Source organism: Cervus canadensis, chromosome 4, assembly GCF_019320065.1.
Source record: "Cervus canadensis isolate Bull #8, Minnesota chromosome 4, ASM1932006v1, whole genome shotgun sequence".
Lineage (NCBI taxonomy): Eukaryota > Metazoa > Chordata > Mammalia > Artiodactyla > Cervidae > Cervus > Cervus canadensis.
The window spans coordinates 100,143,387-100,166,427 of NC_057389.1; the positions used below are offsets into that span (position 1 = coordinate 100,143,387).

Here is a 23,041-nt window from a genome sequence, read left to right on the forward strand (position 1 = left end):
TATTGACTTTTTCGACTTCCTTTCAGTCCAAGGGACTCTCAAGAGTCTTCTCCAAAACCACAGTTCAGAAGTATCAAATCTTTAGTGCACAGACTTCTTTATGTTCCAGGTCTCACATCCATACATGACTACTGGAAAAACCATAGCTTTGACTAGATGGACTTTTTTCAGCAAAGTCCCTGCTTTTTAATATACTGTCAAGGTTTGTCAAAGCTTTTCTTCCAAAAAGCAAGTGTCTTTTAATTCCGTGACTGCAGTCACCATCTGCAGTGATCTTCTAGCTTAAGAAAATAAAGTCTCTTACTGTTTCCATTGTTTCCCCATCTCTTTCCCTTGAAGTGATGGAACCAGATGCCATGATCTTAGTTTTTTGAATGTTGAGTTCTAAGAATGCTTTTTCACTCTCCTCTTTCACTTTCATCAAGAGGCTCTTTAGCTCCTCTTCACTTTCTGCCATAAGGGTGGTGTCATCTGCACTTCTGAGGTTATTGCTATTTCGCCTGGCAAACTTGATTCTAGCTTGTGCTTCATCCAACCTAGCATTTCTCATGATATACTCTGCATAATAGTTAAATAAGAAGAGTGACCATATACAGCCTTGACATACTCCTTTCCCAATTAGGAACCAGTCCATTAAACCTGAAATATACCAGTTTCAAATTACATCATGTCATTAAGAAAGGTGTCACAATTGACTAGTTGGACCTATTATTTGCTTTTACAGGAAATGTACAGAATTCCAAGAAGGTACAGAAGGACATTTGCAACACTCTTAATCTTTGTAACAAAGAATGTAGGGCCCTCATGCACCAAACACCAGAACCAGCAATCCACAAAGTGTGTGTGGGGGGGCGGGGGGAATGGGGGATGTTCATGGGGACAGGGTAGTGCAGAGTTTGACAGACGGCCATGAAGTGGTCATAGGTCTTTGTGGTCAATACAATGCTGCCCAAATCTACAAAGAGTAGGTAACAGTATATTCACAGGTTATGGCTTTGCTTTCTTTGGGATGGTGGTGAATGTGAAACATATCTTAAAAGAACAGATTGGAAAAGAAGAATTACATGAGTGTGTGGAGGTGGGAGTCAGAGATGGTGGCCAGGATAATGGGCAGGTTTCTAAGCACAGTGATCTGGTCCATGGAGAGGAAATGTGCAAGTATAAGGTGCTGCAGTTCTGATTTCTCTGATAACTGCAGAAGAAGAAATTTTGAAATCCGTGTATCATTTCCTGGTCTCATGTGGCCCTCATCAACTTGTTGATTTTTTCTCTTTGTTAATAGCTGTTCTTCCTGTGGAAGATGTACCTCATTGCGATTTTGGTTTCTGTTTCTTTGAAGATTAATGATGTTAAGCCTCTTTTCATGTGTCTGTTGGCCATTTGTATGTCTTCCTCGGGAGAAAATGTCTGTTGAGGGTCATCTACCCATTTTTTATGGTTCTTTATTTGTTTTTGAATTGAAGTGACTTAGCCTGATATATAGTTTAAGTTTTCTGTTTCTGCCTATCAACTTAATGTTTTGGGTACTTTCGCCTTCTCATTTCAAGTAGAAGAAAAGACTTCAACTTTGCTTATAAGACAGTTCTGGGTGCTGAACTCCCTCAGGTTTTATATATTAGTATATAAAAGCAGCATTCTTTCACTGACTTTAAAAAATATTCTTTATTTATTTGCTGTATTTCTGGCTGCCCCGAGTCTCCCTTGCTCTGCGGAGGCTTTCTCTGGTTGCGGAGGTGGGGGCGCTACTCCTCACGGCGGTAGGAGGACGTCTCACCGCGCTGACCTCTCCTGCCGCAGAGCGCGGGCTCCACACTGCAGGCTCAGCAGTGGCGCTGCCCCGGCTTCGTGACTCTGTGGCGTGTGGAAACTTGCCAGACCAGGAATCAACCCAACGCCTGTTCCCGCCTTAGCGGGCAGATTCTTACCTACTGACCCACCAGGGAAGTCTTTTCTTTCATTGACTTTTGACAGTTTTAATACGTGTGTGTTGGAGAAGGTCTTTTGCATTGAAACATTCATGTGTCCTATGATAATACCTCTGTGGATGTGTGCATTCGATTCCTTCCGCAGACTTGGAAACTTCTCAGCTGTTATTTCTGTACATAATCTCTCTGTTCCTGTCTCCCTCTCTTCTGCTTTTGAGACACCCAGTATCCTTCTTACGTCTTCTAATAGAGTCAGAATTTGATTCTGTATTTTCACACTTCTGTGATTAAATCTGCTCTTTGGATCTCAGGGAAGACCTAACAGGCTAAACTTTTCAACACACTAGATGAAGGAGACACAAGAGGGTCTCTCTCTAGGAAGACCCCCACAAGGTCCTGCTCAGTTTCACAACAACTAAGTAATAGAATAATAAAATTGAATTGAACTGAACGTAATTGTAATAATCTCATTCTGCTTGTCTGAAGCATTTATTTTGATACATGAAGATAACTGTCATAACTACATGGCTATTCACCTTTATTTTATATAAAATATGAAATAAAAAATGAAACAGTGACTTTATTGGTATCCCTTTGAGGTCATGTGTAGAGGGTGGAAGAATATGCTTGCACAACAGAATTCCAAGCTTTCCAGGGACTCATCCTTTAATTATGAGGATGATATATAGTGGTTGATATGAATGCCATTCATTTTCTACCCTTTAGTGGTTTTGAGAACATTCTGAGGAGTGGAAGAGATTTCATTTTGAGGAATGGCAGGAATCATATTTTGTGGAGGCAGTGGAAATTTCAAACAGACACAAGACAATAATTTATTAAAAACCAAAACATTCCTACAGTCCTTCAGCTCAATGAATACACCTTATAAATGAACACTGACAGTCCACATGTTAATGAGTACATGAGCTGCCTGAAACATGCATCTTTCTCACAGATTTAATATCTGTCTCACCACACTTAGGTTTAACCCTACTCTAGGGCCTGTGTGCTCAGTTCCTAAGTCACGTCCTGCTCTTTGTGACCCTATGGACCTAATCCGCAGGCTCCTATATCGATGGGATTTTCCAGGTAAGAATATTGCAGTGTTTTGCCATTTTCTTCTCCAGAGGATATTCCAGACCCAGGAATCAAACCTGCATCTCATCTCCTGCATTGGCAGGTGGGTTCTTTATAACTAGCATCACCTGGAAAGTCCACTCTAAAGCCATACTAAATCTATTTATTTCTTTATAGGTGACTTCAGAGTAGATTCCACTTGGAGCTGTATTTTATTGCCAATGACTAATTGCTAATGACTGTGGTAGACCAAGTGGACACAAGGCTGTACAGAAGACCAAAAGCCTAGTGAGAAAAATACCCTTGACTAGTGACAACAAGCAGTGTGTTAAGTTTGAATTACCAAAGAGAGCATTAAGGGAGTGATATGTAAAGAATGATTTTCACAAAAGTGAGAAACCGTGGTCTCAGATTTTCTTGCCAGGAAGTATTTTCCCAACTTATGGGAATGGTATATCTCATGACTATTTCTTTTAGTCAAACAAAATGAAAAAATACTTAGGATGGCCTATTTTATTTTACAGGAAATAATTATTAAGAGATCCATGTAGACTCCTGAAATGAATGTGTGTATTTTCAAATATTTCACCTCCAAGATTGGAAATGTAATTGCGAGAGTAGGAAAATGAAAAAGGGAAAAATCAAGGATATCAGAAATATCACAAAATACATAAAATGTATAAATTCAAAATCAAAATAGAAATGCCAAATAGAAGAGAGAAAGCTCTACTTCCACAATTTGATCAAAGACTAACAACACTGACCTCAGGCTTTGAGTTCTGCTCTCATGGACCCTAGGACAATAGGGCATTTTACAGACACCTTTTCAAAGAGTGTTTTCAGACCCCTCTTTAAGTCTTTATTTCTCAGGCTGTAGATGAAGGGGTTCAGCATGGGTGTGACCACAGTGTACATCACCGAGGCTCTTGCACTTGAGTGTGAGCTGTGGGTGACAGCAGAGCTAAGGTACACTCCTAAACCCGTACAATAAAATAAGGAGACAACTGAGAGGTGAGATGCACAGGTGGAGAATACTTTATACTTCCCCCGAGCTGATGACATTCCTTGTATGGAGGAAAGTATCTTAGAGTAAGAGTAAAAGATACCAGTGAGGGGACCACCAGCCAGCAGTAGAGCTACAGAATACATCACCATGTTATTGAGAAAGGTGTCAGAACAGGCAAGTTGGATCATCGGATTGAGTTCACAGAAAAAGTGGGGGATTTCTAAGACTGTGCAGAAAGCCAGATGCAACACCATTAAGCTTTCTAACAAGGAATGCAGGACGCTGATGACCCAGGACACCAGCATCAACAGTCCACAGAGCTGAGGATTCATTATGACCGTGTAGTGCAGGGGGTGACAGATGGCCACGAAGCGGTCATAGGCCATCACAGTCAGCAGTAAAATGTCTAGTACTACAAACAGTGTGAAAAAATACACCTGGGTGATGCAGCCTTCAAATGTTATAACTTTGCTCTGAGTCTTGATATTCCACAGCATCTTTGGGATGGTGGTGGAGGTGAAGCAGATGTCTACAAAGGACAGGTTGGAGAGGAAGAAGTACATGGGGGTGCAGAGTTTGGAGTCTGAGCTGACAGCCAGGATGATGAGCAGGTTTCCAAACACAGCGATCAAGTACATGGTGAGGAAAAACCCAAATATGAGAGGCTGCCGTTCTGGTTCCTCTGAAAATTCCAGATGAAATTCGGAAACCCTCCTTAGGTTTTTTGGTTCCATTTGGTGAAGGTGACTACCAGGAAGGGGGCAAAATGACATGACTAATTTTCTCACAAATGTGCAGTACTCACATGGGTGAATTGCTGTCTTTTATATTTTGCCATCCTAAAATGTTTTGAGAAAGCAAGTGTTTTAGAAATTATGACTGCTATTTATGCTCACCAATCTATCAAAAGACTTCCCCAGTGGCTCAGATGGTAAAGTGTCTGCCTACAAAGCGGGAGACCTGGGTTCAATCCCTGGGTCAGAAAGATCTCCTAGAGAAGGAAATGGCAACCCTCTGCAGTACTCTTGCCTGGAAAATCCTATGGACAGAGGAGCCTGGTAGGCTACAGTCCATGGGGTCACAAAGAGTTGGACAAGACGGAGTAACTTCACTTTCACTATAAAGATATTAACTTCAAAATTTTGTTCATAGATTTTGTGCACTTTGGGGAACTGCTTGAGTCATCTCTAACTGGCAAAACTGGGTAACTATCAGTGTTTCCACCAAGATGTCATGTATTCGAGTTTTAATGAAAAATTCTTTCATGCATCTTAAAAATATAAATTCAATAGTGACAAAGCCTCAATATTGTCATTGCAGGGGATGCAGGGTGCTGGAAACAGAAGCTCCTAAGATCCCATTTTGGTGACAGAATATAAGCCAACAAAAATTATATAGCCTTTCAGATGGTGGCAAGTGGTATGAAGAAAAAAAAAAAGAGGTATGATGTAGAAAGTCAAAAGGGAGTATGATTTTTCACGTATATTTAGGTAAGGCCTGTGAACAAGGTGATATTTGAACAGAGACCTTAAGGATGACAGAACTAGGGCCATGGGCATACCTGGGGCAGTGCATCTTGGCAAGGCAGCAGATAATTTGAAGGTCCTGAGGAAGGTGCTTGATTAAGATGCTCCAGTCCAGAAAAGGAAGCCAGTCTGGTGAGGGACAAGAGCCGGAGGGAGAGTGAGGAGAGATGATGTCAGAGGATGTTGAGGAACAAGGCGGTCTCCTTCCTGCTGCTGAAAATTCAAGTCACAAGGGGTCCTTCATCCATGCTTTTTACCTTCTTCACTTTGTGAAATTCAATATTAATAAAGCCATATGAGAGACAAATGATGGAAAATCCAAAACCAATTTCTAAAGAAAAGGTTATGATAGTTATAACTTATATCACTAATTCAATTTTTTATTTTTATAACAAAAGACATTGAAGGAGATAATATGACAGCAAGTTGTTATAATATGAAATGGAAGCACTGTCTGAGTTAGAATTTCCTCTTACTTAGAAACATATGGATTCCAATATGCATGTGGAAGATAAGGGTGACATTTATTCAAATGCAAAGAAGAAAAGTTTTCAAATAAAGGCTGAACATGATGCAACTTTTAGAATAGGTTTAGAATGAAAGGGCCATGAGGAGTAAGAGATGTGGAAGTAGTTCAAAATATGCAAAAGTGTGATGTATTTGCACCATGTATGAAGAAGCACATCCCTTTCCATGTTTGTTCAAGGTAAGTATTTGCAAGTGAAGAATATTTGAGTGATGGCTCAATTCCTTCAGTTAAAAAAATATTGGAGAGAGCATAAGATGACTGACACAGATTTTACCACACGAAATTTAAAATTCTCAGAAATTCTGCACAAATAATTTTATACATTATAACATATCTAAGGGAAACAACAATCTTGATAATAAAAATCCAATTCTTATTTTGAAAGCATATAATAATTGAAAAATAAAACAGGAGCAAAAATATGCTGAATTTCCTATATGAAAGCAAAGAACTTGACTGGTCAGTTTTTAAAGGTGTCAGTGATGGGTTAATGATTCTACCAGATCAAGCCAGTGAATGAAAGGAAATCAGTCCTGAATATTCATTGGAAAGACTGATGCTGAAGCTGGAGCTCCACTACTTTGACCACCTGATGCAAAGAGCTGACTCACTGGAAAAGACCCCTATGCTGGGAAAGATTGACGGCAAGAGAAGGGAACGACAGAGGATGAGATGGTTGGATGGCATCACCGACTTGATGGACATGATTTTGAACAAGCTCTGGGAGTTGGTGATGGACGGGGAAGCCTGGCGTGCTTCAGTCCATGTGGTCACAAAGAGTCAGACACGACTGAGCAACTGAACTGAACTGAATGATTCAACACATATATTTAATATTATACATAATGAAATAACTGCAGGGTAAACTCTTTGGCATACAATTTTGATGTAATATTTTTTTAAATTTAATATTAGAGGGATGGGATGGGGAGGGGGGATCGGAATGGGAGACACATGTAAATCCATGGCTGATTCATATCAATATATGGCAAAAACCACTACAATATTGTAAAGTAATTAGCCTCCAACTAATAAAAATAAATGAAAAAATAAATAAATAAAAAGTCACAAAAAAAAAAAGAGAGAGAGAGTGGAGACACTGAAATGCATGCCCCATCAAAGGCTGTTTCATGGGAAAAGTTTGCCAACATTCTAGATCTTATTCATCATAGTTAAATATGCTTCTGTTAGAAAAACAAGCTACATCACTGTCCATCCCTCCACAGCTAATACCCTATAACTCTTCTTCAGTTAATGACAGATGTACTTGGACTTAGGTTCTACTTTGACTGCAAACACTTTGCACATCCCACTCCCTCTTCCAACTGGGCTTCTATGGCCATCCTTTAATGGTCAACATCGACCCTTGCATTGTCAAGCTCAGTACTCACTTCTTTTTTCAGCATCATGAAATAATACATGATTAATTAATCATGTATTAATTGATTAATTAATCATTAATTAGTTTATCTGTCAAGACAACAAACCAACTCAGTGTTCATGGCTCTGGTTTAGTCTGCATTGGCTCTCATATGAACTGAGGTAAATATTCTTGGCTGCCATTCCCTTTGACCATATCTTGCAGTATTTACTGGGCTCCTGGACTCACCTGGATGGAGTTTCTGAGAGGAAAGTCTCAACATAGATGCCCCAATTCCTCTTGGATGGTTGATGATGGAGATAGAAACTCTATCTACAGATAGGACAGTGGGATGGACTCAAGCACTGGTCCCCCACCTAGAGTTTTGACTCTGCAAGCATCAACCATTCCCCCATCTAGTCCAAGGCTGCACAGGCAGAGGGACTGCAGCACAGGAAATATTGATGGCTCTTTATGTCTGCTCATTAGCATGATTCCCTTTTGTAACTACCACCTCTAATGACTGATTTCCCTGAGGGACACTGGTCTGGCCAGATAGGAAAAGTTTCCTGCTCATATTCTGTGTTTAGGATACAGAGTATATAGTTTTACAATTTCTGCACACCAAATTGTCTTCACTTGAACTTTTGAATGAAAGTATATGCATTCATTCCAGATGTGTGATCAGTTTTAATATTTTTATGCAAGGACCCATGAATCACACCAAATAATATATATCTGAAAAAGTTTGAATTGGCATTTTCAAAGAAAATTGGTATTTTCAAATACTTAAAATCAATTTTTTTAAAGTTTAAAATCAAGGCAAATTAAAATGTATTAATAAATTAAACAGTATTATTGTCTTTAGTTGTTTTCTGACTCTTTGCAACCCCATGGACTGTAGCCTGCTAGATTCCTCTGTTCATGGGATTTCCCAGGCAAGAATACTGGAGAGGGTTACTTCTATATTGTACATTAATTGTCCATTTATTCCCATAATCTTGATAGGAATATAAATTGGTGCAGCTACTATGTAAAAGAGTAGGGAGACTGCTCAAAAATTAAGTATAAAATTACCTTATGATCCAGGTATCCCAATTTGAGTATTTATCCTAAAAATACAAAACACAAATGTGAAAAGATACATGCAACCCTCAGTCCATCACAACATTATTTTCAACAGCCAAATATGGAAGCAACCTAAGTGGCCATCAATGAATGAATGGATAAAGAAGAAGGCATATATGTATGTAAAACGTAATGTTACACAGCTATACAAAAATGATGGAATCTTGGAGGGGGAGACTGAGATGGCAGAGTAAGAGGATGGGGAGCCCACCTTGCCCACAAACACATCAAAAGTAATCTACACGTGACATATGCACACAACTGAGTTTAAAATAGATAACTAACAAGGACCTACTGTACAGCAGAGGGAACTCTATCCAATACTCTGTAATAGCTTACGTGGGAAAAGAAGCTAAAAAGAGAGGATATACCTACATGTATTACAGATTCACTTCTCTGTACCCCTGAAACTCACCCAGCAATGGAAATAAGTTATACCACAGTAAAATGTTTAAAACATAGTTGCAGAAATAAAAACATGTGACAAAGTTCAACATCCATTCATGATATAACAATCCTCATCAAAGTGGGTATAGAGGGCACATATCTCAACAAAATAATGGCACTTATGACATAAACACAACCAACCTCACATTCTACAGTGAAAAGTTGAAAGCACTTCCTATACATTTAGGAACAAGACAAGGATGTCTACTCTCTCTACTTCCAGTATTCACTGCTAATACTTCAGAATACTTACAACATTGCCCACAGAAATAGAATTAATATTCCTAAAATTCAGGGCTTCCCTGGTGGCGCAGATGGTAAAGAATCAGCCTGCAATCGTGACTGCAGGCTGGTGTTGCAGGTCCATCAACCCCTGGGTCAGGAAGATCCTCTGGGGAAGGGAATGGCTACCCACTCCAGTGTTCATGTCTAGGGAGCCCCATGCATAGAGGAGCCCTGGCAGGCTACCATCCATGGGGTCGCAAAACGATGGACACAACTGAGGGACGGACACACATGCACACCTAAAATTCATATGGAACTACAAAAGAACCTGAATAGCCAAAGCAATTGCAAAACAAAATCAACCAACTAACCAAACAACCGCCCCCCCATGAAAACAAAGCTGGGCTTATCATTCTCCTAAACTTCAGACTATACTAAAAAGCTACAGTCATCAAAATGGCATGGTACAGGCACAATCAATGGAGCAGAATAGAGAACAAAGAAATAAACCACACGCTTATTGCCAATAAACCCATGACAAAGAAGGTAAGAACAATAACGAAAAACAAAAAGAGTCTTTCAGCAAGTGTGCTAGTAAAACTGGACAGCTATGTACAGAGAATTAGATTAAAATATTTCTCACACCATATGCAAAAATAAACACAAATGGATTAAAGGCTTAAATGTAAGACTGGAAACCATAAAAATCATAAAAGATAACTAGGTAGAACAGTCTTTGAGCTAAATAATAGCAATATTTTTTGGATCAGTCTCCTAAAGCAAATGAAATAAAAGCAAAAATAAACAAATGTGACCTAATTAGACTTGAAAGCTTTTGCAAAGCACAGAAAGCCATTGAGAGCTTATTAATATAACAAGCAAAATAAACAAATGTGAAGGCAATTGTAAAAAATCTGCTACTACTTATTTTGGGCATTTACATCAATATTTGAGACAGCATTCATGCTCAGTCTACTTTTCAAGTAACTTCAAAAAACAGTATTAAAATGTGATCCTGTTGAGGTTACTTTCCAGGAAACCAGGGGAAATTGCAATAAAATAAATACTTGTGGAGAAAAATAGGTAAGCCTGAATTACAGGCTGGGCAAGAATTCAACCTCTCTTGTCAGTTGCCCTTTGATCATAAGAATGGAAGAGATCTCTGATTATGAGGAGGATTTATAATGGATGATATTCAAATGTACATTCATTGATTCTTTTATTATTATGGCTAACTAGAAAAAAGTGAGATATTTAATTTAGAGCTATGGAAAGATGCATGAGTGTGAAGCACTGTAAATTTTCAAGGGGAAACAGGAATATAATACAGTACGTCTCCTAGATAGAAACGAGTTCCTTTGCAAGAGTGTATTCTTCAGTCCAATTTGTTCATAAGTCCAACAAAGTTGGCCTAGGTACCCAGCTAGCACATAGTTACATAGTACTATAATCAGTTTCCCTGGAGAAGTGGCAACCCATTCGAGTATTCTTGCCTGGGAAATCCCGTGGAGAGAAGAGCCTGGTAGGCTACAGTCCACTGGGTCACCAGAGTCGAGCATGACTGAGCGACTAAACCACAGACATCACTGCAATAGGTTTATACTATTTTTCACACAAATAACACATAAAAAACAAGTGCAAAACATAAAGAAAACCTTCTCAATCTTACCGGACAGTGCCTTGAAAAGTACAGTGGTAGAGTACAGCAGCTGGCATATAGGGGTTGGCGTTGAGTGAACAGACAGAATTATTGGCTGGAGGAGGGAGAGGAGATGGACGAGGGCAGAGATGAAGGACCATTAGCAGTAGGAGATGGAAGTTGAATTTCACTCATGCCTGATGTTGATGGCACAGGTTCTGGTTCCTTGCTGGATTCATTTGATCTACCCTCTTGGAAAAACTTCCCATTAGCTCCAGGGCTACTCTGGTAGCTCAGTTGGTAAACAATCCACCTGCAATGCAGGAGGCCCTGGTTCAATTCCTGGGCCAAGAAGTTCCCCAGGAGACAGGATAGGCTACCCATTCCAGTATTCTCTGCCTTCCCTGGTGGCTCAGATGGTAAAAAAAAAAAAAAAAAAAAAATCCACCTGCAATGCAGGAGACCTGGATTCGATCCCTGGGTTGGGAAGATTCCCTGGAGGAGGGCATGGCGACTCATTCCAGTATTCTTGCCTGGAGAATTTCATGGACAGAGGAGCCTGGTGGCTACAGTCCATGCAGTCACAAAGAGCTGGACACAGCTGCATGACTAAACACTTGAAAAAACAATCTACTGATGTCTTGATGTAGCTTTTTCTCCTATCAGAGGTGACACGGCAGCACTGGATTGCATTCTGAACAGCTGCTGCAGCCTTCGTGTACCATTCTGCAATCCTAGGTCCCATGCCTCAAAAGCTCATTTGTTCTTGTTGTTCAGTTGCTCAGTCATGTCCAACTCTGTGAGACCCCATGGATGGCAGCACACCAGACTTTCCCATCCATCACCATCTCCCAGTTTGCTCAGACTCATGTCTATTGAGTCAGTGATGCCATCCAATCATCTCATCCTCTGTCGTCCCTTCTCCTGCCCTCAATCTTTCCCAGCATCAGGATCTTTTCCAATGAGTTGACTCTTCTCATGAAGTGCCCTCTCAAATAAAGAAATTCCCTGACTATTTCCTGTGTCCTGGATCTCCCCTGTTCTTCAGTTGCATCTTCTTCCTCTTGTCTCTCTTATTAGTTTTGCTGGCCCTCCAATTCCTCCTTTTCACCTCGCTCCACTGTCTCAGTTATTTTCGTTTCCATCATTATTACTTGGAGATTTTTAGCTGTACCAGCAATATCACCACTGCTTTTATGCTTGCTTCTGGATGTCCTGGGCTTGAAATAAAGATAGAGTACTACTGTACCCTATATAATACTCTACACACACACACACAATATGTCACCTAAAAGGTCTTTTGGTCAAAAAGAGCATGTGTGAATATATATATATTCACATTTATATATATGAATGTGTATAAATGTGTATAATGTGTATACACATTTATACATGTATCTATATATAGAGAGAGACAGTCACAAGTTGACACTTGAACAAGAGAGTTAAGGGTTCTAACTTTTCACAGTCAGAAATCCTCCTGTAACCTGACAGTTATTTTTCTATATCACTGATTCGTCCAACTGTAATAAAAATAATATAAATTCTCCTGGTTGTTAAGTGTATATTTAAATGATTAATGCTACTCATAACTATTACTTCAGGGAAATAGGAGAAAAATTGCTTTGAATGGTATGTGTCATTTAAGAAGTAATTATTGTTAAAAAATCTATGATGCCCATCAAATAATAGAATCTCCAAATGTTTTGACCCAAAGGTAGGAAAATTTTGAAGTAGGAAAAAATAAAAACTACCTATAGAAAAGAAAAGGAAAAAACCTTAATAAGGAGAGTTCCTAAAATTGCATAAAGATGCTGAGTTCAAAGATGAAAAGACAAATGGAAATCCCAGGAAACAAATAGGAAAAATTTTATTCCACAATGATCAAAAAACCACAGTTTCTGGTTCTGAGGCTCTGAGTTATGCAATCCAGGGGACTAGGGTATTTGGTCTTTTAAACTTGGCATAAAGTAGAATCTCTTCAGAGCCCCTTTTATATCTTGATTTCTCAGGCTGTAGACGAAGGGGTTCAGCAGGGGTGTGACCACAGAGTACATCACAGAAGCAATGGTACTTGAATGTGAGCTGTGGGTAGCAGCAGAGCTAAGGTAAACTCCTAAGGCTGTAAAATAAAATAGGGAGACAACCAAGAGGTGGGACACACAGGTGGAAAATGCTTTATACCTCCCCCGAGCTGATGAGATTTTACACACGCAGGAAACTATTTTAGAGTAGGAGTAAAGGATACCAGCAAAAAGACCGACACCCATCAGGAAAGCTGCAAAATGCATCACTATGTTATTAAGAAAGTTGTCAGAACTGGCAAGTTGTACCAGCTGACTGAGTTCACAAAAAAAGTGGGGGATTTGTATTTCTGGACAGAAGGACAATCGCAGCACCATTAAGCTGTGTAGCAAGGAATGCAAGGCAATCAGCACCCACCATATTAGAACCAGCAGTCCACAGAGGTGGGGGCTCATGATGACCGTGTAGTGCAGGGGATGGCAGATGGCCACATACCGATCATAAGCCATCACACTCAGGAGAATGTCATCTAAATCTGCAAAGAGAATGTAAAAATATACCTGGGTGATGCAGCCTTCATATGTGATACCTTTGCACTGTGTCTGGATGTTCCACAGCATCTTTGGGATGGCAGTGGAGGTGAAACAGATGTCTACAAAGGACAGGTTGGAGAGGAAGAAGTACATGGGGGTGTGGAGGTGGGAGTCCGAGCTGACAGCCAAGATGATGAGCAGGTTTCCAAACACAGTGATCAGGTACATGGAGAGAAAAAGCCCAAATATGAGGGGTTGTAGTTCTGCTTCCTTTGCAAGTCCCAGAAGAAGAAATCGTGAAATTTGTGTATTGTTACTTGGTTCCATGGTGTGGAGGTGACTACCAGGAAAAAGGAAAATAATGACAATTTTTACACCTACTAATTAACATAACTGAAATACTGTAATTTCTGTTTAGCCCTCAAGAAGTTGATGTTGATATTTTATTTGCAGATGAGTTCTCTTTTAGAGTATGTGTGTATGTTGAGCCACTTCAGTTGTGTCTGACTCTGTGCGACCCAAGGACCATAGCACATCAGCCTCCACTGTCTATGGGATTTCCCAAGAAAGAATTCTGGTGTGTGTTGCCATGCCCTCCTCCAGTGGTTATTTCCAACACATGGATTGATCCTGTATCTCTTGAATGGGTACTGCTTTGCAGGCAGATTCTAAACCACTGAGTCACTGCGGAAGCCCCTTGAAGCTATACTTCATTTCATTTCTGACTAGGAATTTTTGTCCCATTCTCATCACATTTGCTAAGAGGTTTTAATATTCTAGAGTTTTAATGTGATATTCCTTCATTCTTTTGAGAAACACGTATTTAGTGCTAACCATGTTCCAAGATACTTTGGCCACCTCATGCAAAGAGTTGACTCATTGGAAAAATACCCTGATGTTGGGAGGGATTGGGGGCAGGAGGAGAAGGGGGGAACAGAGGATGAGATGGCTGGATGGCATCACCGACTCGATGGACAAGAGCTTGGGTAAACTCCGGAAGCTGGTGATGGACAGGGAGGCCTGGTGTGCTATGATTCATGGAGTCCCAAGGAGTCGGACATGACTGAGTGACTGAGCTGAACTGATATTCCAAGAACATGGAGACAAGTAGAAAATGCTGAAAAGTAAACCTCTAGCAATCCAAGGATGGGGAATGAGGTTATGTGCATAAAATATGATAGAATATGTCAGAATGTGATAGATGCTATGACAAAACAAAGCCAGATATAAAAGAAAGAGGTAGGAGCTGTTATTTTGTCCTGAGTGTTAAGGAAAGTCCAGCAAACTAGGTAATGGTTGAACAGATTCTTAATGAAAGAGAGACAAGGAGATAGTGTGATGGCAGAATAGTGTGCCTGGAAGAGGGACCTGCCACTGCTAAGGACCTGAGGAAGATGCTTGTTCCACAGGTTCAAGTGCAAACAAGGAAGCCAGTGGGCCAGAGGGAAAAGCAGGAGGGGGAGTGATTAGAGATGGTGTCAGGGATGCTGAGGAACAAGGTGGCCTTCCTGCTACAGCTGAACCTTCAGTCCACAGAGAATCCCTCCTTCCATGAGGTTCCTTACACATTATCAATTTAGTTATAAAACCATCCTATGAGTTATATCAGATTCGCTTATTGATTCTATCTGCTGCTGTGATCTGTGTATATAAGTCACTTAGCATATGGGTCCAGGTGCCTCTGCTGTAAGAACTGTCCTCCCTTTCAAGACAAAAACACACACACACACATACACACACACACAGAGCACACACACACACACAGAGTGCACACACACACACATACACACACACAGCACACACAGAGCACACACACACACACACACACCACACACACACACAGAGCACACACAAAGCACACACAGAGCACACACACACACCACGCACACAACACACACACACACAGAGCACACACACACATACACACACACACAGAGCACACACACAGCACACACACACACACACAGCACACACACACACATACACACACACACACAGCACACACACGCACCACACATGTTCTGTGTTGTGTCACCATCATACACTGGTCACCCAAATTCACCCTTTTTAGGCTGTGAGAGGTTACAGCTCAGCTGGTCAGGTCAAATAATTATTCTTCAAAAGAATATATAATTTTTACCATGAAATTCCAGTTTATAAACTTCTCATGGAACAATTAATGTCGGGTTCATTTTTGGTAGAGCCAATGTCTGCTTGGTATTTTGAGAATAATTAAAAGGTTGAGAGTGAAAGAAACAGGGAGAAATGAAATGGATATATGGACATTAAGGGAGAACTATATCCAATATACTCAATGACACCTGAGACAATGCAATAAAGAAAGGTTTCCTTGCTTCATCAACATTCCAACTCCAGTGACATCTCCTTGATGTCTGGAAAAATAATAAAAAAAAATCTTTTGTCCAAAATCATAAAAAATGATATACTTATGACATGGAACATCTTACAGTTTGAATATCCCAAGAGGAAAAGAAAAAAATGGAATATAAGCTACCAATTCAATATCAGAAATAGACAAAATACAGCAGAAGTTGGATATGTCTTATATGAAACATATAAGGCAGTAGAAGATTTTTTTTCTTAAGGACTTCCCCTATTTGTTTCCTCTTGTTCATAAATGAGGTCTGTATACTAGTTTTCTTTTACTGGAAGCATTTTATGCCTCCTATTCCTTCTAAAGGGATTATCTTGGTGGCTCAGAAAGTAAAGACTCTGTTTGTCAATGCAGCATACATAGGTTCAATCCCTGAGTCGAGAAGTTCCCCTGCAGAAGGAAATGGCAACTCACTCCAGCATTCTTGCCTGGGAAATCCTAGGGACAGAGGAGCCAGGTGGGTTACAGTCCACGGGGTCACAAGAGTTGGAGCAACTTAGCGACTAAACCACTAACATTGTTCCTTCTGAGTTTCCCCTATTACAGTTTAATTGTCAAGATTGACACTTGCAATTTCAAGTGCAATGTTCACTTTATTTTTAGACCGTAAATAAGTACATTAATATTAGGAAAACCAGAAAACAACCACAATGACCTCTGGCCTCTGGGCTATGCAAGATTGGTCCTCAGGAGACCTCAGGTACACATTCCGGGCTTCCATCATCACTGACACTCTCCTGCAGGGTCTGTGGAGCTGTCAGACTCACCTGCCTGCAGATTGAGAGAGAAGGCTTTCCCTGTAGAAGTCAAAATTCCTCCTAAATGATTACTGACACAGAAAGAAATTTTGTCCCCAAATAAGAAAACAGGAACTGATACAAATCAAGCATTGGTTCCCAGAGAGATGTAGAACTTCAAAAGCAAGAACCAGGTCCTCCCCAACCAAAGTGACAGAGGCTGAGCGACTGCAGCAGAGGAGATATTTAGAGCTTCCTGTGTGAGCTCATTAGGCATGTTTCCTCTGGCTACTCCAATCTGTAACTACATGATTTCCCTTGGGGACACTTTTCGGGACAGAATGGATTTTTTTCACCTGCTGATTCTCTGTTCCTAAGACACTGCATTATAAGTTAGGTGAATTCAGTTTTTATTACTCCTTCTTCTAAATTTTCTTGCTTCCAAAGCCCTGAGGTTCCCAGCATGTCATCATGTCCCTGAGAACAAAATTTCCATTAAATTGTACCATTCAGGATTTGTCTTGACTAGGTCCCTTGGGTCTTTAATGCTTTGATTTGGGGCAAGGACAGAACCACCAAAATCTCTAAACATTACTATTTTCCTCTTCAAATTGGGGGATGACTTTGCTACTTTAGAATAAAACCACAGTTAATATACTCCTTGGATGCATGATAGTCTCTCCAAGTCAATTAGAAATTTCCCAGTTATATCAGAAGTTAGGAGCTATCCTTTAATCCCTCATTACTAATGTTTGTACTTATAAGAGAGATATTTGTATGTTGATATGCACCATAAACTATCTTAGCATATTATATGTGTGTGTGTGCTGTGCTCAGTCACATCTGAGTCTTTGTGACCTCATGGACTGTAGCCTGCCAGGCTCCTCCATCCATGGAATTTTCCAGGCAAGAATACTGGAGTGGGATGCCATTTCCTTTTGGCTTCTAAACAAAGAGGAAGCCATATCTCATACCTGACTCAAGCCCAAGCCCTCCATACCTCTTAGCAAGTTGACTGCAATCAGTACACCCCAAAGAAAGGCCTGAATTGTGACAACATCAGATCTAGCTCTTCCAGTAAAGCCACTGGGCACACATCAACTCTATATGGCTGTTCCCACAGAAAGACACCACTCTAAGAAAGTGAGAGTTAACTGTGGCACAAAATTTCAGAAGACACACAAAGGTAAGTGAAATGAAAATACAGAGGAATTTGTCCCAACTTAAATAACAAGATATCATGCCTAAAAAGAGTTAGTGAAAGAGAAACAAACAGTTCACCAGATTTGGAATCAATACATTAGTAAAGATATAAAACTCCATTTTCTCAACCTAAAATTATTCAAGAAATCTTCCAAGAAGTTTTATTTCCAGTATTCACCATGTGCATTTTGTTAACAAGTGGAAGACCATAAAATATTTAATTTTGTGTGAAAAGGACTGCTGAATCAGTTATAATTTAAATAGGGAACTATAAAATAAAAACTAGCTTGAACTGAACATTACATTAAATGAAATGAACAACTAGAAATAATTTATAGTATACCAGGTGATACAGAAGAATGCATAAGCTAACTGAAATATAGAATCATGGAAATGATTCAGTCAGAAAAGAAAAAAAAAAAAAAAATTAAAAATGGGAATAATTTGAGAGATGTTTGACTACATTAAGAACACCAACACTAGCACAATTGCAGTGTCCAAGAAGGCAACGACAGATAGGAAAGGTAGTCAAAACATATCTGATAAACTTATGTCTGAAAAGTTCCCAGACCTGAGGGAAAAAGAAAATTCAGGTACCAGAAACAAAAAGAGTCCCCCCAAAATGATAACAACAAAACCTTCACAAAGATACAGCAATTAAAACCACAGAGTTAAAGATATGGTTTTCTTTACCAGTTGAGCCACAGGGGAAGCCCGAGCCACCAAAAATAAAAGTGTCATGTAAGATGGAAGCATATAAATCTATCAGCTGATTTCTTTCTTTTTTGCAGAAACTTTGTACGATATAATGGGGAAGCATGATGTATTTAAAGTGTTGAGAGGGAAAAACGTGCAAACTAGGGCATTCTACCCAGAAAGACTAACATTTAGAATTGAAGGAGAGATACGGGATTTTTCAGGCAATCAAAGACTAATGCAATTTATCAATTCTAAACATACTCTACACGGAATATTATAGGACCTTCACAAAGAAGGAAAGAAAAAAGGCATAGCAAGTGGGAAGAAACTATGAGAAGAGAAAACCCTGTGAGTAAAGGTAGACACGGAGAGAGGCTGAGGATCAAATCACTTAAGCTGGTATGAAAACTTAATAGACAAAATAATTCTAAAATCAAGTATAGCTGCAATAAGAATTAAAGGGATAAATAGGGGGGTATCAAATGTGACTTCAAAGACACAAAATGTAGGGCCGGGAGTGAAAATGCAGTGCTATTAATATGTGTATGAACTTAAAAGACAACTTGTTTCTATAAGTAGACATCATTGTAGGTCATCATATAAAGACCCTTTGTTTATCATACATCAAAAATCTACACAAGATACAATCTAGAGAGAAAGGACCACAAGCATATCACTAAATCAGTCATCAAATCATAAGAAGAGAAACATAAAAAGAAAAGAAAAAGAATGACACTAACAGAAAACAAGTTAACAAATTGGCAATAAGTAATACCTATGAAAAACCTCTTTAACTGCCAGTAAATTAAATGATCTCCTAAAGAGCCATCTTAAGACTAAATATTAAAACAACTAAGATCATAGCATCTGGCCCCATTACTGCATGGCAGATAGAAGGCGGAAAGGTGGAAGCAGTGACAGATTCCTCTTCTTGGGCTCCAAAATCACTGTAGATGATGACCGCAGCCATGGAATCAGAAGATGATTGCTTCTTGGAAGTAAACTGATGACAAACCTAGACAGTGTTTTGAAAAGTAGAGACATTACTCTGCCAACAAAGGTCCACATAGTCAAGGCTATGGTCTTCCCAGTGGTCACATATGGTTGTGAGAACTGGGCCATAAAGAAGGCAGAAGGTGGAATGATTGATGCCTTTGAACTATGCTGCTTGAGAAGACTCCTGATAGTCCCTTGGACAGCAAGGAAATCAAACCAGTCAGTCTAAAGGGAGAGCAACCCTGAATATTCACTGAAAGGACTGATGCTGAAGGTGAAGTTCCAGTATTTTGGTCATTTGATGCAAACAGATGACTCACTGGAAAAGTCCCTGCTGCTGGGAAAGATCCAGGACAGAAGGAGAAGGAGAAGAGGTCATCAGAGGATGAGATGGCTAGGTGGCATCACCAGTGCAATGAACATGAACTTTGGCAAGCTCTGGGAGATGGGGAGGGACAGGCAGGCCTGCCGTGCTGCAATCCGTGGGGTCACAAAGAGGTGGGCACAACTGTGTGACTGACCAACAACAGACTAAATGCTCTGATGAAAATATATTCCTCCTGATGAAGTCTCCATGATTCTATGATACTCCATCAAAGAAATGGAATTTCCAAACATTTTTGATCCAAAGATAGGAAAACAGTGTGTAGGAAAAATAAAAACTGTCTATATATAAGACTGAGAATAATGCTTAAAAAGAGAGTACCTAAAATTCTATAATGATACGGAATTCAAAGATGGAAAGAAAAAGGGAAATCCCAGGAAATAAGGGCAAGGAGCAAAATTTCTTTCACAATGATCAAAGAACAATTTCTGGTTTTGATACTTTGAGTTATGCAATCCAGAGCACTAGTATAGTTGGTCTTTTATACTTGGCATCAAATACAATCTCTTTAGACTCTGTTTTATATCTCGGTTTCTCATACTGTAGATGAAAGGGTTCAGCAGGGGTGTGACCACAGTGTACATCACTGATGAAATTGTTCTTGAATGTGAGCTGTGGGTATCCCCAGAGCTAAGGTACACTCCTAAGGCTGTAAAATAAAATAGGAAGACAACCACGAGGTGGGACACACAGGTGGAAAATGCTTTATACTTCCCCTGAGATGATGTGATTTTACATATGCAGGAAACTATTTTAGAATATGAGTAAAGGATGCCAGCAAAAGGGCCACCACCCACCAGGACAGCTGCAAAATACATCACTATGTTATTAAGAAAGTTGTCAGAACTGGCAAGTTGTACCAGCTGACTGAGTTCACAGAAAAAGTGGGGGATTTGCATTTCTGGACAGAAGGACAATCGCAACACCATTAAGCTGAGTAGCAAGGAATAGAAGGCAAAGAGCACCCAGGATACAAGAACCAGCAGTCCACAGAGCCGGGGGCTCATGATGACTGTGTAGTGCAGGGGGTGGCAGATGGCCACATACCGATCATAGGCCATCACACTCAGGAGAATGTCATCTAATCCTGCAAAGAGAATGTGAAAATACATCTGGGTGATGCAGCCTTCATAGGTGATACCTTTGCGCTGTGTCTGGATGTTCCACAGCATCTTTGGGATGGTGGTGGAGGTGAAACAGATGTCTACAAAGGACAGGTTGGAGAGGAAGAAGTACATGGGGGTGTGGAGGTGGGAGTCCGAACTGATGGCCAGGATGATGAGCAGGTTTCCAAACACAGTGATTAGGTACATGGAGAGGAAGAGCCCAAAGATGAGGGGCTGCAGTTCTTCTTCTTCTGAAAGTCCCAGAAGAAGAAATAGTGAAATTTGTGTATCATTCCCTGGTTCCATGGGGTGGAGGTGCCTACCAGGAAAAAGGAAAATAACATGACTCGTTTGCACACAAGCTGGCATAATTCACATAGCTGAAATACTGCAATTTCTATTTAGCACTCAAGTAACTGATCTTAATAGCTTATTTATAGAAAAGTTCTCTTCCAAAGTATACTCCATTTCATCCCTCACAAAGAATTTTTGTCCCATTTTCATCACATTGGCAAAAAGCTCATCTATTCTAGAATCCTAATGAGGTATTTCTTCATTTATTTGAGAATTACATATTTAGTGCTGACCCAGTAGCAATGCTGAAAAATAAATCTCTTGCAATCCAAGGATGGTGAATGAGGATGTTCAAATAAAATATGATAGAATATGTCTGAATGTCACAGATGCTATGAAGAAAACAAAACCAGGTATAAAGGACAGAGTGGCAGGAAGTGTTGCTTTCTCCTGAGTGTTCAAGGAAGAGCTTCAAACTAGGTGATGTTTGAAGATTCCTGAAGAAAGAGAGAAGAAGCCTTTGTGATGTCAGAAGAAGTGTGTGCCTGGCAGAGGAAGCTGGCACTGGTAAGGACCTGACAAAGACGATTGTTTCACGTGTTCAAGTGCAAACAAGGAAGCCAGTGAGGTGAAGGAATAAGTAGGAGGGGGAGTGATCAGAGACGGTGTCAAGGATGCTGAGGAACAAGGTGGCCTCCCTGCTACAGCTGAAGCTTCAGCACATAGAGAACCCCTCCTTCCCTGCGGTTCCTTGCACTTTATGAATTTAGTTTAAAACCATCCTGTGAATTATGTCAGTTTCCCTACTTAGTTCCATCTATTGACCAACTTCTGACCTCTGTAGTATAAGTCATCTTAACATAAGAGGACAGATGCCTCTTCTTTAAGAACTGGTCTCTCTTCACAAGAAACAGGCAAACATACACACACACAATGTCCTCTGGCTTGTGTTACTATCATAAACTGGTCACCCATATCCACCCTCATTAGGCCATGAATGGTTACACATCAAGCTGGTCAGATCAAATTATTATTCTCCAAAAGAATGTATTATTTTTACCCAGAGGTTCCAGGATTTTTTTTTAATTTGTGTTTCTTTTATTTAAAGGATAATAACTTTACAGAATTTTGTTGTTTTCTGTCACACCTCAACATGTATCAGCCATGGGGATACATATATCCCCTCCCTTCTGAACCCCCCTCCCGTTCCCTCCCCATCCCACCACCAAATTCCAGTTTATAAACTTCCCTAGAACAATAAATATCAGGTTTAACATTGGTATGGCCAATTTATTCTCAGTATTTAGAGAAGAATGAAAAGCATGAGAGAGAAAGAAAAAAAAAAGACAAATGGAATGGACATAGGCAAATTCAGAGGAAAATAGCCAATAAACTCAAATGAGCCCTGAGACAATGAAGCAAAGAAAAATTTCCTTCCTTCATCAATATTCCAACTCCAGTGACATTTCCTTGATGCCCAGAAAAAAATAATAAAGAAAAATATATTTTTCCAAGGACATAAACAGGGATATGTTCATGACGTGATATATCTTACAGTTTAAATATCCCAAGAGAATAAGCAAATAGAATATAAACTACCAATTCAAAATCAGAAATAAATGAAATACAGCAAAAGTTGGATATATTTTATATGAAGATGCAGAATACTTCTTTTTCTTGAGGCATTTTCCTACTTGCTTACTTCAATTCATAAATAAGATGATTAGACTTATTGTCTACTTTTACTGGAAGCCTTTTATGCCTCCCATTCCTTTAAACGGGACTTCCTTAGTGGCTCATTGGCAA

General features: G+C 39.8%; 3 protein-coding genes across 3 annotated transcripts; all 3 read right to left on the bottom strand.

The window, feature by feature from the left end:
* Positions 1 to 3,767: 3,767 nt before the first annotated feature.
* Positions 3,768 to 4,757, bottom strand: LOC122440987 (olfactory receptor 7A17-like). Its single transcript, XM_043467627.1, has one exon. The coding sequence runs from the start codon at positions 4,740 to 4,742 to the stop codon at positions 3,768 to 3,770; it is 975 nt and encodes a 324-aa protein (XP_043323562.1). The 5' UTR covers positions 4,743 to 4,757.
* An 8,042-nt stretch (positions 4,758 to 12,799) lies between these two features.
* On the bottom strand, positions 12,800 to 13,747 carry LOC122440630 (olfactory receptor-like protein OLF4). The gene has a single exon (XM_043467110.1). The coding sequence runs from the start codon at positions 13,745 to 13,747 to the stop codon at positions 12,800 to 12,802; it is 948 nt and encodes a 315-aa protein (XP_043323045.1).
* A 6,552-nt stretch (positions 13,748 to 20,299) lies between these two features.
* LOC122440629 (olfactory receptor 7A5-like) lies at positions 20,300 to 21,247 on the bottom strand. Its single transcript, XM_043467109.1, has one exon. The coding sequence runs from the start codon at positions 21,245 to 21,247 to the stop codon at positions 20,300 to 20,302; it is 948 nt and encodes a 315-aa protein (XP_043323044.1).
* Positions 21,248 to 23,041: the final 1,794 nt, after the last annotated feature.